The 14,518-nt window shown below is 62.4% G+C and overlaps 1 protein-coding gene across 1 annotated transcript in view; it reads right to left on the minus strand.

Moving 5' to 3' along the window:
• NTRK1 (neurotrophic receptor tyrosine kinase 1) overlaps positions 1–8,073 on the minus strand; it is a 28,842-nt gene extending 20,769 nt beyond the window's left edge. Inside the window, exon 1 of the mRNA XM_074938217.1 lies at positions 7,871–8,073. Within this exon, the coding sequence (XP_074794318.1) occupies positions 7,871–8,073 (203 nt within the window). The remainder of the gene's footprint in view (positions 1–7,870) is intronic.
• Between the last annotated feature and the right edge of the window lie 6,445 nt (positions 8,074–14,518).

The raw sequence follows: 14,518 nt of genomic DNA on the forward strand, positions 1-14,518 counted from the left end.
GACCTCCCCCTCGCCCCTTCCCCACTTCCCACTCCTATTCAGGACCGAAGTGGCAGGGCTCAGCAGCCGTGACCCAGATGGGAGCTGCAGGGCCCGGCCCCCGTGGGAATCAGCTGGAGACAACTGAAGCAGGAGGCAAACTTAGAAGCCACTATTGACCTTAGTGACCCCGGGGGGGGGGGAGATAGCAATTTCTAGGGGTATCGGAGGGGTGGGAGGAAAAAGGGTTGATTCGGGGGGAGGGGGGAAGAGAGGAGTTTCCAATGCATCTTAAGGCCCCGATCCTGCCCCCGTTGAAATTAATGGCCAAATGTCCGATTGGGCTCAGGGCACAGACTGCCCCAATACAGAACCCCACCCCCCCGTAGAGTCCACAGGACATTTCACCGGCTCCAGCCCTGATCCCAGAAGCTGCACCTGCCTGCAGGTAGAGACCCCGGTACAAACCCCCAACAAAACCAGCCCCGTCCCCCTGGGCCAACCTGCCAGATCCCCCAGCACCTGGCCCTGCCCCACCCCTCAGGCGGTCACATCCCCCACTTGCAGTGACCCTGCTAGGCGATGGCGAATCAAACCCAGGAGCACCTGACAGGATCAGGGCCCCTTGCACCAGTGATGAAGGGGAAGGGGGGATGCCCAGAGAGTGACCAAGATGGGACAGTGCAATGGATCGCTAGGGGCAGGGTCCCTTTAAGCCCACTGGCCCCAGCCAGGACGGCGATGGATGGGCATAGGGGCAGGGGATGGATGGTGAGACATGTCTCGCCTGCCGTGCTTTATGATCTTGGGCTGATTCAGGGTCAAACCCAGCTCTTCCAGCCATTCCCCCCACCCCTGGGGTCCCCTAAACAACTCCCCCTTCAGCATGTCGAGGGGACGGAAAACAGTGCCACAGGCCTCGGGGTATCCACAAGCAGGGAGAGCTCTCCTCCCTCCTCCTCTGTCCATGGAGCTCGTCCCCTATGCTGGAGGGATCCCCCACTCCATGGTGTGTCATGTTCCCTGGTTTGGAGAATCTGATTGCCGCTGAGACCCCTCCACAAACTCATAGCACGTGTGCACTGGCAACAAGGTCAGGTTGGCTCAGGGCCCCCCACCATCCCCTGGGCCCATTGCCGTAGCTAGGTCCTGGATCAGGGTTCAGGGGCTCCATGGTACAAGAATGAAAAGAGGGGTTTGCTCTCCAGAGTGCCTATCGCTGGCACTGAACCCCCGTCGATCCCATCCCCCTCGATCAGTCAGCCCATGTTCCCGTAGTCTGCTTCCCTGCACCGTGCCCTGGGGCCTGGGAGCCCAGCAGCCAGCCAGCTGTGCAACACAGGAAAACAGTGGCCGGCACACTGCAGCAAATCCCAGCCAGCCAGCTGCACATCACGCCTGCAGCGTGGGCTGGGCTCCCATCCCCAGCTCCAAAAGTCCACGTCTGAGCAGAAGGAGAATCCCCATCAGCTTTTAGGATTACAGAGACAATGACACACAGGGGAGCAGTGCTGATTCTAGCCAGCAGGGGGGGCAGTGGCACATGCTCAGACAGACAGACCCCCAGCCAGCGCACCACCACATCAGCATGAGGGCTACAGAATATTCCTCCTGCCTGTCTGCGCCCCACACCAGCCCCCCGCAAATCGAAGGGGCACAGACCAGCAATCACCACTGCCCCCAGGGGGGTGACGTCAGTCCCCATCGCTCTGCTGGGACCCCTTCCCGATGGTACAGGGGAGAACCGACAGGTTCCCGCCGAGCGGGAGGGGGCTGAACACACGTGCCTGTTAAGAGGGGTGCCAGAGGAAGGGCAGTCCAGGGGATGGGCAGATTGGCCTAGGGGCCAGCGCTGTGTCCCCCTCGTGAACCCCACCCCAGGGCTCTGGGTCAGGCCCACAGGCTGACGCATGGTGTTACTTAACACACGCTACATCCGTGGAACACAGGGAGTGGCTGAGAGCACCGGCTAGAACCAGATGTAATGGGGCATGGGCCAAGCTCTGCCAGTGCCCCTCGATCCCGACCTGCAGTCCCCTGCTATCCCAGCCCTGGGCTCCTCCAACTCGCATTTACAAAGCTCAGGGAGCAGGTAGACCAGGACACTGGGGCTTGAGCCATTTTTGTGCACCACGTATTCTGGGCCCTGCCTGGCCCCTGGAGTCACTCAGAGCAGCCTCTAGGCTACTCTAATTCTCACTCTGCTCCTCATGGCCCCAGGGGGGCAGAGAATACCCACAGAGGGCAGTGCGCTGCAGCCATGGCCTCGATCCACCCCCTCTGCCAGGGCTGGGGGGTGTGCAGAGCCCTTGTGCCAGGTTCACCTTGGCCAGGAGGCCCCTTGTGCTGGGTGGGATTCCCAGGGGACTGTTTTCCCCTTCCTTTAAGGGCCCTTTATGCTGCCGGAGCAGCCTAGGGAGCCTGGGTGTCACTGAGAACTAAGCCCCCATCCTCAGCTCATCCCCCACCCAAGCCCCCAGCACCCAGCTGCTCCAGCCCTAAATTCAGCCTCCTACAGCACCCACAGTCCCTACAGCCAGGCTGCTGCAGGGTCATTAGCGTGGGACAATGGCCCTCCCCCCCGCCCCACACACACCTCCCCCACAGCAGCAGGAGCTGAGAGCTGCTGGGCCTGATTTACAGCCCCGGCTCCCTTTGGCCATCAAGGGGCCTTATTTCATCATTATCACCCGCTCTCCTGCTGCTTTATGTCATCGCCCTGCGGCACTGCCATCTCCACAGCGACCCGCGCGAAGCTCCCGGCATCTGTCCCCAGCCGCGGAGCTACCAGGCCTCGGCACTCAGCCATTTTCCCACCGGGGCGGGCCAGAGGGCGCTGGTGTGGGGCTCAGGATGCCTGGGTCCTATTCCTGAGTGTTCACCTCTCTGTGCCTCAGTTTCCCCAGCTGTAAAATAGGGGACCATGTCACAACCTTTCCTGTGCTTTGAGATTGAGAGGTGGAAGCCACTGGAGGCTGTTCCCGGGGCTGGATTCCACTCCCCGCCCCGGGGAGCTTTGCCTTCAAGAGCGACTCTAGTTACTGGCTCGTTATTTCCATTTCCCGACCGAAGTGTTTTCCCCGCACTCCGAGTCAGGTGACGTCGCGTGGTTACAAAAATCGCTCCCCGCCCCGCTCCCAGCACAGAGTCACTGAACGTCGGGCGAGCCCCACACACCGCCCTGCTGCAAACCCTGCCTGGAGCAGCGAAGGGGAAAGGAAGAGGAGACCCAGAGAACGGGAGACCTGTGGGTTTTTTGCCCTTTGGGCCTTGTTCTGATCTAAACAATCAGGGAGGCTGAGACCCGCCCTCCAGCAGGTGCAAAAGCCGCACTGAATCCTGCCATCGCTGCCCTCGCTATCTCACGGTCCTGCTGGCCCAGGAAGCAGTGTCGCTCCCTGCGGGCCACAGCTTCGCTCCTGGCTGTCTCACATGAGCCCTGAGACCCAGCTGCGGGTCACTGCCCTCAGAAAGGCCCCCTCTTGCCTCCGCTAACTCCAGCCCCTGAGATTGAATCAAGCCGCTGGGGCATGAACTAAAAGCATTGCCCCATGGGGAAGAGGTCTGGGCCGAGCTCCCATGCTGGGCCCATTCCGCTCTCCAGGGCCTGGTATAGCCGAAGGGGACGGAAAACTAATGACCCAGGGAGCCTGGCACAGGGATCCGGCGGAGGGGAGAATCTCTCGTGAAGAAGCAGAGAAACATTTTCAAAACCTCGGACGACTGTCCCCCTTTCAGGAGGCTGATTTGTCCTGCGTACCCCCAGGTCTCACCTCACATAAAAGCGACTTGCTTACAAAACCAGACATAAAAACACAACAGTGTCACAGCTCATTGGTACTGACAAATTGCTGACTTTCTCACGTTGACCATGTAATTGTAAGATAAATCAATCGGAATATAAAGCTTGTACTTACATTTCAGTGCATAGAGCGGTATAAACAAGTCACTGGCTGTATGAAATGTCCGTTGGTACTGACTTCGCCAGGGCTTTTTATGTAGCCCGTTGTAAAACTAGGCAAAGATCCAGAGGAGCTGATGTACCCCCTGGTAGACCTCTGTGTAGCCCCAGGGGTACGTGTACACCTGGGTGAGAACCACTGGTGTAGACATAGCTTTGACGAGCCAGGCCTTTTGAAAATGGGGTTTGAAAAGGGTTTAGGTTCCTAAGTCACTTACCTAAGGTACCCCTAGCATGGCCGTAATAATTAGCGTTTGTTATGATGGGAATTTGTTTCTGATCAATAAATGATCCATAAAAGGATCCAGGTCTATTCTGACCACGGCCCAATGGTCAGAATTTAAATGCCACTCCACGCCCTCACTCCTTTCTAGCCTCACTCCCATGCCACACACCACAGCGGATCGGCCCTTTCCTCTAAACCTTCACTGAGCTGGCATCCAAAGTGCCCCACCGCTGGCACTGCCAGGACCCACCGCCCACCCCAGCAGCAGGTAAATCTCTCCTCCGCGCAGTGCCCAGCGCTCTGGCTCGGCTCCAGCGCCACGCTTAGCTGTCAGCACGGGGAGAGGCCGCTTGATTTCCATGGGGCTTCTTCCCAAGAGCTTAAATTGAAGCAGGCGCTTAAGTGCTTTGCAGGATGGGGGCTGGGGCCCTCCGCCCCACACAGGAGCAGGGCTGGAGCACAGGCCAGGATCAGAGCCAGACGGGATCCTGGGAGCGCTGGGGGTGGGAGGGTCCACCACAAATGGGCTGGGAGCAGGAACGTCGGGGGGAGACCGGACGCTTCTAGGGTGGACCCTTCTAGGGCAAGCCAGAACTGGGGGGGATGTCGGGGTGTGGATTTGCAGGCAGGAGTCCCCCCTGAAACTGACCCCCCAGTGGCAAGACAGGGCCCCAGGAGCGCTGCATTGTGTGGCTCCCGCCAGGCTCTTTGTGAAGGGGAACACAAAGGAAATGAAACGAACTGAGCCCAGAGAGTCACCGGCTGCAAACTAGACGGTGCTCCACAAACCAGGTTTCTCAACCCCCCGCCACAGCCCCGGGAGCCATGCAGGCTCGCCCCGGCCACCCCCAGCCGTGCATGGGCAGATGGCATTGGCACTCGGAGCAGGCCGGCCCAACCCACCGCCCGTGGGTCTGCCCCAGAAGCTGTGCTGACTTACGCCCCCCTGTGGCAGGACTGGACAAGGCACAGATAAACGCAGGGTCCACGGCTCTCCTGGGGGCTGGAAAGGTCCAGCAGAGCACGGAGCTCAGCTGGGATGGGGAGGGATGCCAGAGCCACCCAGGGGGAAATGGATGCATTGGTCGAACGCCCATGGATGTGCACAAGCAGGGTGAATACCAGGGCCTGATTCCCAGCTGGGCCAGCGAACTGGAAATGAACCCGCATGTTCTCCATGCAGCACTGTGGGAAAAGCTTGTGTCCCAGCATCTCCGGGCCCCAGTGAGTTAGGCAGGTCCCCATCCAACTCCCCGCCACAAAGCTGCCCTCTGACCCCCACCCTTCAGCACCCAGTTAACCCATTCACGCCAGCAGCACCCGCCCCTCAAGCTAGGGTCAGCATCCTTCCCACTGTACAGACTGGGAAACTGAGGCAGGAGAAGGGCAGGACCTTCTGCAAGGCCCCACAGGGGCTGAACTGCCAGCACCACCCGGCTCTTTTGATGCCTAGTCATGGGCTTTAAGCACAAGGGATTCTGCCTCCCGCCTCATCCCATGCTGCTCACAACAAACTGGGAGCAGCCTCGGCAGAGCCACCGAAGCCTGCCAGAGCCCAGTGTAGACAGAGCCCCGGGGCAGCCTGCCGGGCCCTGCGGCAAACGCCCAGCATGGGAGGGTCTGACCGCCTGGCTCCTCAGTGCACCAGGGAGTTGGGGGCGAGTAACAGTTGGCCCCAAAGTCGGGAATCCTGCCCAGATACAGCAGCACGGGCCTAAAGCAAGAGCTGCCCTGATCCTCAGCAGGTCGCAGGGACTGACCGTGGCTGGGGCCCTGGCCCCGCTGACTCCCCTGGAGCGAGACCCATTTACACCAGATGGGGATCGAGCCTGGTGCCCCCTGTTCACGCAGGGCCGGGGGGCCCCTCCCAGGAGCACAGCCCCCACCCTGCCATGGGGGTGAGGGGAGCAGACACGGGGGAGGGAAGAGGATGACAGGCCGTGCATGCTACAGCATCAGCCAGGGGTGGCAGGGGCTTCTCACAGAGATAGTCAGTAGCTGGAGGCCACAGCAGCTACTCTCAGGAAGGATCGCCCCAGCAGGGCAGGGCCAGCCCCATTCACAGGCAGGGACCAGAGGGGCGGGGAGGGGAGCAGCTGGAGATGACACAGCAGGGGAGGGTCAGAGCCAGGAACTGAACCCAGGAGACCTGCTGCCCCGTGGTCTACACTAACCCCCAGCCCCCACTCCTTCCCCGCACCAGGAATGGAAGCCAGGCCTCCCAGCGCCCTGCCGTGACCAGACTCTGCTCCCCTCCCAGAGCCAGGGACAGGACCCAGGAGTCCTGGCTCCCAGCCCCCCCCCCACACACACACACACCCCCAACCCATTAGACCCTACCTAGTACAGCCAACACACTTCTCCCAGAGAGCAGCTTCTTCTCATGATCCACCCTGTAGGGAAATGGGGGTGGGGAGGGGTCTTGTGAGCCCCTAATGGGGGGGAAGTAGCTTGGGGGCAACCAATAAGGTCCAGGGGGTGTCATGGAGAAGGGGAACCTTGGGTATGGGATGATCCATATTGTAACAGCCGGACTAGCTGGGCATAAACCAGCCCCATCCCGCACTTCGGGGGTAGATCTAAAATCGAGAACATCCTGCTCCCACAGAAATACCAGCGTCCGGTGCTCACCCTGTCCCTACCCAGCCCTCCGCCCCACACTCTGTTTGCCAAGGGCCCCAGCTGTCATTGGGCACAAAGCACGGCCGGCCTGAGCTGGTGGCATCCTGCACCAGAGGGAGGATCAGGCTCCCCCTGCCCCCAACCCCCCCACGAGCTGGGAAGGGAGAGACCAATGCAAAGCCCACGCTGGGCTCCTGTCCCCCCATAACGCCCATACGCCCTGCAAAGAGCACCTGGGGCCGGGGCTGGACCCCTGTTCCCCAGCCCCTGCTTCTCCCTTCTGTGGGGCAGCCTGTGTAGGGGGCAGCATCACATCCCCATTGCCACACCCACAGAGCCAGCCAGGGCATTGTCCTACCCACCCAGAACACTGCTGGCTCTCCTCCCCCATCTGGGCTGTGCCAGGCTGTGGGGCTGGCTGCCCCATGCCCCAGCACAGGGGCTGCTCTAAATCCACCCCTGCATGGGGGGCCTGAGCCTGCATGGGATGGACTGGGGTGCAGCTAGGGGACCTGAGAAGGAGAGCGGTTCCCCGCCTGGTCCCAGGGGGTGGAGTCTCCCCAGTCTGCTCCGATCCTAACTGGGGCGGGCACAGGCTACACATGGGGTCTGTCGCCCATCCATCCCCCCAGCACCCAGCCTGGAGCAGGGGCATGGGACGGGTCAGTTCAGAGCCCTGGGCACCCACTTATGGCCAGCTTGGGGGAGCCCTGGGGGTTGGATTGGGGGGTCTCCACCCTTTACGTCTCTGAGCCTCCCCCACATAACACCCCCCTAATGTCCCCTCTCCAAAAACATCCCTGCTCCCCGATCTCCTGGGTCCTGACCCCGATACCACCTCCCCACCCCTCCACGACAGCCGCATGCCCCACGTCCACCTGCCAAGGTGCCCCCCTCGAGTTATGGCTCCCCCACACTGGCCCCACCCCGGTCACTGGGTGGGGGGGGTGTGTGCTGGCATCTTCCACCACCACCACCCCGCCCTGCCACTGAGGGGGGAAGGGGGCGCTGCCAGCTCCTGCTCCCACCCCACCGCGGTCACTGGGGGGGGCGCTGCCAGCTCCCGCCCCCGCCCCACTCACACTTCGGTGAAGTTCTCCGTCCCCACCAGCTCGCCCAGCCCGCGGACGCGGTTGGGCTCCAGGCACTGGAGCGAGGTGGCCCAGTAACACCTGCACGCCCCGGGGCAGGGGGCCGCCCAGCCCAGGGCCAGGAGCAGCCAGGCCAGCAGCAGCCAGGCGGGGCAGCCGCCCGGAGCCGGGGGCATCCTGCGGGGAACCGGCATCGCGCTGCCCGGCGCCTCTCGCTCCCCACCTCGCCCGGCACCGGCTGGGAGTGTGTGTGCGGGGGGGGGGGCGCCCGGCTTAAAGGCAGAGGCAGGACCGGGCTGGGCGGGGCGGAGCCTGCGTCTCCCCAACACGCCCCCCCGGGAGCCGCCGGGCGGTGGGAGGCTGAGGGCTGGGGCTGGCCAGGGAGCCCGGCGCTGGCTCTGCAAACCCCCCGGGGGGGCACCGCTCCGGGGAGAGCGGGGATGGGGATCCGCCAGCAGCCGGCGCCGAACAGCCCGATCTGCAACCCGGCCGGACAGCCAAGGGTGGGAGAGGAAGGGGGGCTGCGGGTCGGGAGTGAGGGGCACCGACAGAGCTGGGGGGCGGGGGGGCAGGGCTGGGATACCGTGGGGCTGCAGGTCGGGAGTGAGGGGCACTGGCAGAGGTGGGGGGGATCCCAGGGCTGGGCTAGGAGGGGGCTGCGGGTCGGGAGTGAGGGGCACCGGCAGAGCTGGGGCGGGGGCAGGGCTGCCATAGCCGGAGGTCTGGATTGAGGGGCACTGGCAGAGGTGGGGGGGGCAGGGCTGGGACAGCAGGGGGCTGCAGGTCAGGAGTGAGGGGCACCGGCAGAGCTGTGGAGATGGGGAGCCCGGGAGGGAATGGGGGGGGGCTGTGGGTCAGTATTGAGGGGTATCAGCTGAGCTAGGGGGGGATCCCAAGGCTGGGACAGCAGGGGGCTGCAGGTCAGGAGTGAGGGGCACCGGCAGAGCTGTGGAGATGGGGAGCCCGGGAGGGAATGGGGGGGTGGCTGTGGGTCAGTATTGAGGGGTATCAGCTGAGCTGGGGGGGATCCCAAGGCTGGGACAGCAGGGGGCTGCAGGTCGGGAGTGAGGGGCACTGGCAGAGCTGGGGGGAGCCCAGGGCTGGGCTAGCAGGGGCGGGGCAGCGGGGCAGGGCTGAGGGGTGATGGCAGAGTGGGGCTGGAATACCAGGGGGCACCGGTGGTGCCGTCAGCCGTGGGGCAGGCGGCTCCGGGGCTCGGGTTGGGTCCCCAGGATCCCCAGCTGCCTTGCAGCCGGGGTGGGGCGGGATTTCCAGGAGCCTGGCACACCGTGGGCGCGGGAGGCGGCCCGTGAGTCAGGTTCCGTGGAAGTCCTCAGCTAACACGCGTGGGGCGCCTGCCCCGACCCCGGAGACCCTCCTGCCCTCCTGGTGCGGGGTCGGGCTCAGCCCCAGGCCCTGGCCCTGCCCTAGAGCCAGGGGGTTCAGGGGGGTCACGCCCCCCCCCCGAGCCTTTCCTCAGCTGACAGACAAGCCCCAGCTGGCAGCGTCTCCGGCCTTAGAGATCAGTGACCCCGACACGGCCCATAACCCCCTGGCCCCCGTGGGGCGGGTGGGGCTCAGTAAGGGGCGCTGTCCCCTCGCCCCAACACACACCTGCACCCCCCCGCCCCACTCACAACACGAGCGCCCCACCCACAACTCGCGCAACACAGATGCAAGCCACGAGTCTCACATACCTGACACACACGCCCCTCCTGGAACACGCCCCCCCACACAGACACACGCTCCCTGCACACCCCCCATCACACACCCCCTCCCTACAGCTCCCCCCCATCACACCGCCACACAAAGGCTCTGGATTCCCCCCCCCTTCACTTCACACGGGCTTGGCCGAGCCTGGGGACCCCTGGATGGAAAAGGGGTTTCTGCAAATCCCGCCCCTTGATCCCCAGCCCCCCGGGGGCGCAGGCAGCGGGCGGCAAGGAATAGGGCTGAGGAGGGGCCTTGCAGCCCGAGCCCGCCCCGCCCCGCCCCGCCCCGCACACCCAGCGTCTTCCGGCTGCGCACCAGAGGTGGCTGCATTTTAGAGACGCGACTCCCGGGTCGGTGCGTCTCTTCTTCCCTCCCGTCCTTCGGGAGCCTGTCAGAGCCTCTCTCCGCCCTTCCCACCTTCTTGGAAGTGGGGGCGGGAGGGAGCGGGCAGGGCCCGCCTGCGTCTCAGATCGTGTTCTTGCCTGATACGAAGTGATGAATCCCTCGCTGAGGGAGAATTCCAGGAAAGCGCGGCCATTAATAACCGGCCCTGGCACGATTCATCGGTGGATCTCAACGTGCTCGACGGAGGGAGGCCGTTTTATGGGTGGGGAAACTGAGGCACGGAGGTCACCCAGCGGGCCAGAGCTGGGAATAGAACGCAGGTCTCCCCGTTGCCAGGCCACTGCTGTCGCCACTAGGCAGCACCGCCTCCCCTCGTACTGCCAGAGGCGTCATTCCCATGAGGCTTCATTCGTGGTATGCCAGTGAGGGATGGAGAGGGTCTGCCATGGGGCAGAGTTAAGGCCGTTAGGGCACCCAAACTGGGCGTTTCCTCCCTCAAAGCATCTCTGGATTTGAGGGTTCCCACCCTGCGGCCACCCCCAAGTGTTCAAAGATCATGAGCTGACCCCCCACACACACCCCGTCATGGAAATGCCCAGGATTCCCTGGTGGGGTAACCAGGCTCCCCGCCACCCCCTGGCAGGCCCACACCGAGCCCGAATGGGAAGCGAGGCACCACCTGCAGCAGAGGGGACGGTGCTTACAAAGAGCAAGCGGTGGGTGGCTAAAGAGAGGAAGGAGTCAGGACTCCTGGGTTCTGTGCCCAGCTTGGGGAAAGCAGGGTGGCCTAGTCTAGCGGGTAGGCCTACCTGTCCTTTCCCACAGGGCAATGAGATCCCAGCCCTCTGCTCCTGCAGGGCCATACGGGTTCATGGGTAATTTCTGGGTCACTGATCTCTAAGGGGATGAGATGCTGCCAGCTGGGACCTTCGCTGAGAGTCCCGGCCTCCCCAGCCCACACAGCAGGGGCCTTGAGCATGCTGAGAACACAGTTGCACCCCCACCCACCTCTGCAAATTATCGATCGGCTACTAAGCTTGGGAACCGGCTGCCTTTGCCCACCTGCGCTCGTATCATTTGGAATGTCAGATCACTGATAGGTAAGCTCAAGGCCCCCTGCGAGCCAGGTCCAGAGCCCAGCCCTGCACAGAAGTGGTTGCATATCACTGCCCTCATCGTACAGCTCGGGAAACTGAGGCAGGAGGGGGTCTCCTAACTGGCATTCCAGTACCCTGGCTACTGGCCCATGTTCTTTCCCCATGCTACATCATGGGAAGGGACAGGGACAGGCAGCTCGGTCCATCCGCGGACAGCAGTTCTGCTGCAGTTCTCCACTTGCTGAGCCGTGGTGCCCTGGGTACGCACCGCCAGGGACTGTGGTACCAGGGTCTGCTGGAGGCCCCGTGATGAGGCAGAGATTAGACGTCTTTGCAATGCACAGAGAAATCAGTCCATCCGCCACTGAGGGGCAGCCCCCTCTGGCATGGAAGGTGGCAGCTGATTACCATCTCCCAGCAATGCTGCCCAGGCATTTAGGGCAGCAGGTGGAGGAGGACCCTGCATCATGACAGTGCTGTAGAGGGGACTGAAGAGAATCAGTGTCAAATCCTCACATTGGCATTTACCCAGAACACCAGGCTCGCTGTGCCGCAGAGAGTGCTGGGATGCAATGCCCAGGGGGCCGGGGCGGGGTTTTACGTCTCTTCCAAGGCATGGCAGCTCCCATCCAGGGGGCAGTGCCAGGGCATCCGTTACACTGCATCCCAGGAGGGGGTCCTGCTGGGGAGATGCAGGCTCCTCCGTGCCTTTAAGCCAGGCAATCCCTGCACACATGCTCCCAGCCTGCCAGGCCAGCCAGTGCAGGGGGAGGTGGGAGGCTGGGCTGGGGCTGCCCTGTGCCAAAAGGATGCTCCCAGCTCCTTGCAGCTGCCCAGCCTGGCAGCTTCTGCCCCCACCCCGGGGCATGCAGGTGCAGAGCATCTCTGTGACCCTAAGGGCAGCAGGGTGAAGAGTGGAGCTGGCATCCAGCCCCAGCTCAGCCACTAACCCGGCCGGGGGCCTGCAGACGTGGCTGGTCCCTCTGGGACAGCTTGGCTCTCCTCGTGCCACCCTGGGCACTGCTATGGAGGAAGAGCACAGCCTTTTCAGACACTCATGGTGACCAGCTGGACTAGTCAGGACTCCTGGGTTCCACTCGCAGCGCGGAGAGGGGAAGGTGGCTTAGTGGCTGGAGAGAGGGACTGGGAGGCAGGACACCTGGGTTCCGTTCCAAGCCTGACTGTGTGACCTTGAGCCCTGGCTGGCTACTGGCATTGCACCCAGACCCTTGGATCCATCAGAGGGCTGAGTTCCGACCTTCAGTGAACAGTGTGTGTCCCGCTCCCCCCCTTCAACAGCCCCAGTAATTTTCTCTCTCTGTCAGATGCTCCGCCTACCCATTCCAGGCTCCTCCCACTGTCACCCTGTCCCCTCGTTTGCCAAACCCAGATCTGCCTCCTCGCCAGCTCAAAAAGCATCCCATTGCTCCCTTTTCAAACGGATACAGCATTCTTCACTTCCTCTCCTAAAGCGCCACTGCATGGCTGGTAAACAGCTGCCATGCCCCACCCCAGAGGCAGCTGCCTTTCTGTGCTGGGAGCTAAGTCAGGGCTGTGGCAATGGGGTACAGCAGCTGCAGGGAGTTGGGGAGCTAGGTCAGGGCTGCGGTGGGTCCACGGCTGTGCAGATCCACCAGCTTTTGGAGGCACTGGGGTTGCAGTGGACTGCGGGTGGGGATCAGAGTTTGCCCTGCAGAGCCTGGCAACTCCCAAGTGCCACCCAAACCTTAGCCCAGGAGTGGGGCAGAGAACATGGCTGGGGACCATGCTGCTGGGGGAGATGCTGATCACTGTTAACTGCTTGGCGGACAATCCCAGAGCAAACGCCGCGCTGCCCACGTCCTTTGCTCCCATCCTCGCTCTGCCTGGAGGTGGCCTGACCTTCTCCCAACGTTCAGTTTCAGGGCCAGACTAGCATCTGCAAAAACCTCACGCTCTGCTACCATAACCCATTCGCTGAGTGCATCATGGCCCCCGTTGCTGGCTGGCCTGCCGGCTAGGCGACAACAGCCTACTACTGCGGCTAGCTGCCGGAGCTGCTCCGCAATGGCCCAGAGGTCTGTGCTCTGGTGCTGAAGTTCCCCCGTTCAAGCCCTGCCAGAAGCTGGAGGCTTTTCATAGGCAGTGAGGGATATTTCCAGTAGAGTTGGTTCAATTGGTCTTTGTCCTTCATAGGATCATAGAATACCAGGGTGGGAAGGGACCTCAGGAGGTCATCTAGTCCAACCCCCTGCTCAAAGCAGGACCAACCCCCAATTTTTGCCCCAGATCCCAAATGGCCCCCTCAAGGATTGAACTCACAACCCTGGGTTTAGCAGGCCAATGCTCAAACCACTGAGCTATCCCCTCCCTCCTTCCCTCCCTGCAAAATGAAGCCTGATGCCAGGCTCAAGGCAGGGTCCATGGACAACACTGCAGCCTCTTGTGGCTCTGACTTTGCCATCTGGGGCTGCAGCCCCAAGAGGGAGCTGGTTGCCTCGTGTCCAGGAGCTGATCTCTGGAGCCAGCATGAAACCAATTTAGCCCCAGCTAAGCTGCTTCCCAGAGAGCTGATCAGAGGCCTGGGGACGCATCCGGTGCTGGTTCCCAGGCTGTGCTCGGTCACTGCGTGTCTGTGTCTCACGCACTCAGCTGCTTGCTGGCCATGGACTCCCATCTCTCTGCTCCGTGGCCCCGATCTCGGTTTCCATCACACGCCCCCCCATACAAGGAGGGACTCAGGCGAGGACTGGCAATGGGCTGAGAGTGGTGGACGAGGGCTGGAAGCTGGTGGGGGGGCAGGGAAGGAATCCAAGTGTTGCAGTCCCTGACTTGCCCAGCTCTGCAAACCCAACGCGCTGTCAGAGGCGCCGCTAGCCCACTGGGGGCCCTAAACAGGAATATTTCGCCCCCCCCCCATATTATGTCTCACTCATCCCCTAAAAATACGAATTGCACTATTTCCACAAACCAGAGCAACACAGCGCACGCTGCCCCACCTGTGAAAAAGGCAGTGTTAAATCAAATGAACAGTGTTTTGGGGGTAACACTAAATCGGCCCCCCCACCCCACCCCTGGAGCTGCTTGGGGCCCTAAGCAATTGCTTCGTCTGCTTCTGCCTAGCACCACCACAGCTCTCTGCCACAACCAGTAGTAGATCCCTTACCCTCCCTGTCCCTCTGGTGAACCGGGCTACACGGGCCCAAGGGATTAATGCTCAGGGACAGTGTTCGGCTCGGCTCACTCCCTCTCTCTCCTCTTCCAACAGCAGGGCTGGGTTGCCAGGCAACCTGTGGTACCCGCACACAGTTCTCTACCTCTTGAGCTAAAGGAACGATGCCCCTCGCTGGCAGCAGTAGTAGACTGTTCTCCTCGAGCAGGCCAGCGGGTAGAGCAGGGGCATGACACACACACTGTAGGTTACCCCAGTGAAGATTGTGGTGCTGATAACCCAGGCCTCAACGCCCCAGGCTTGTCACTTTGTGTCGCTCCCCAACCCGGTGTG

The sequence above is a fragment of the Natator depressus genome, chromosome 24 (assembly GCF_965152275.1).
Source record: "Natator depressus isolate rNatDep1 chromosome 24, rNatDep2.hap1, whole genome shotgun sequence".
NCBI classification, from domain to species: Eukaryota; Metazoa; Chordata; order Testudines; family Cheloniidae; genus Natator; species Natator depressus.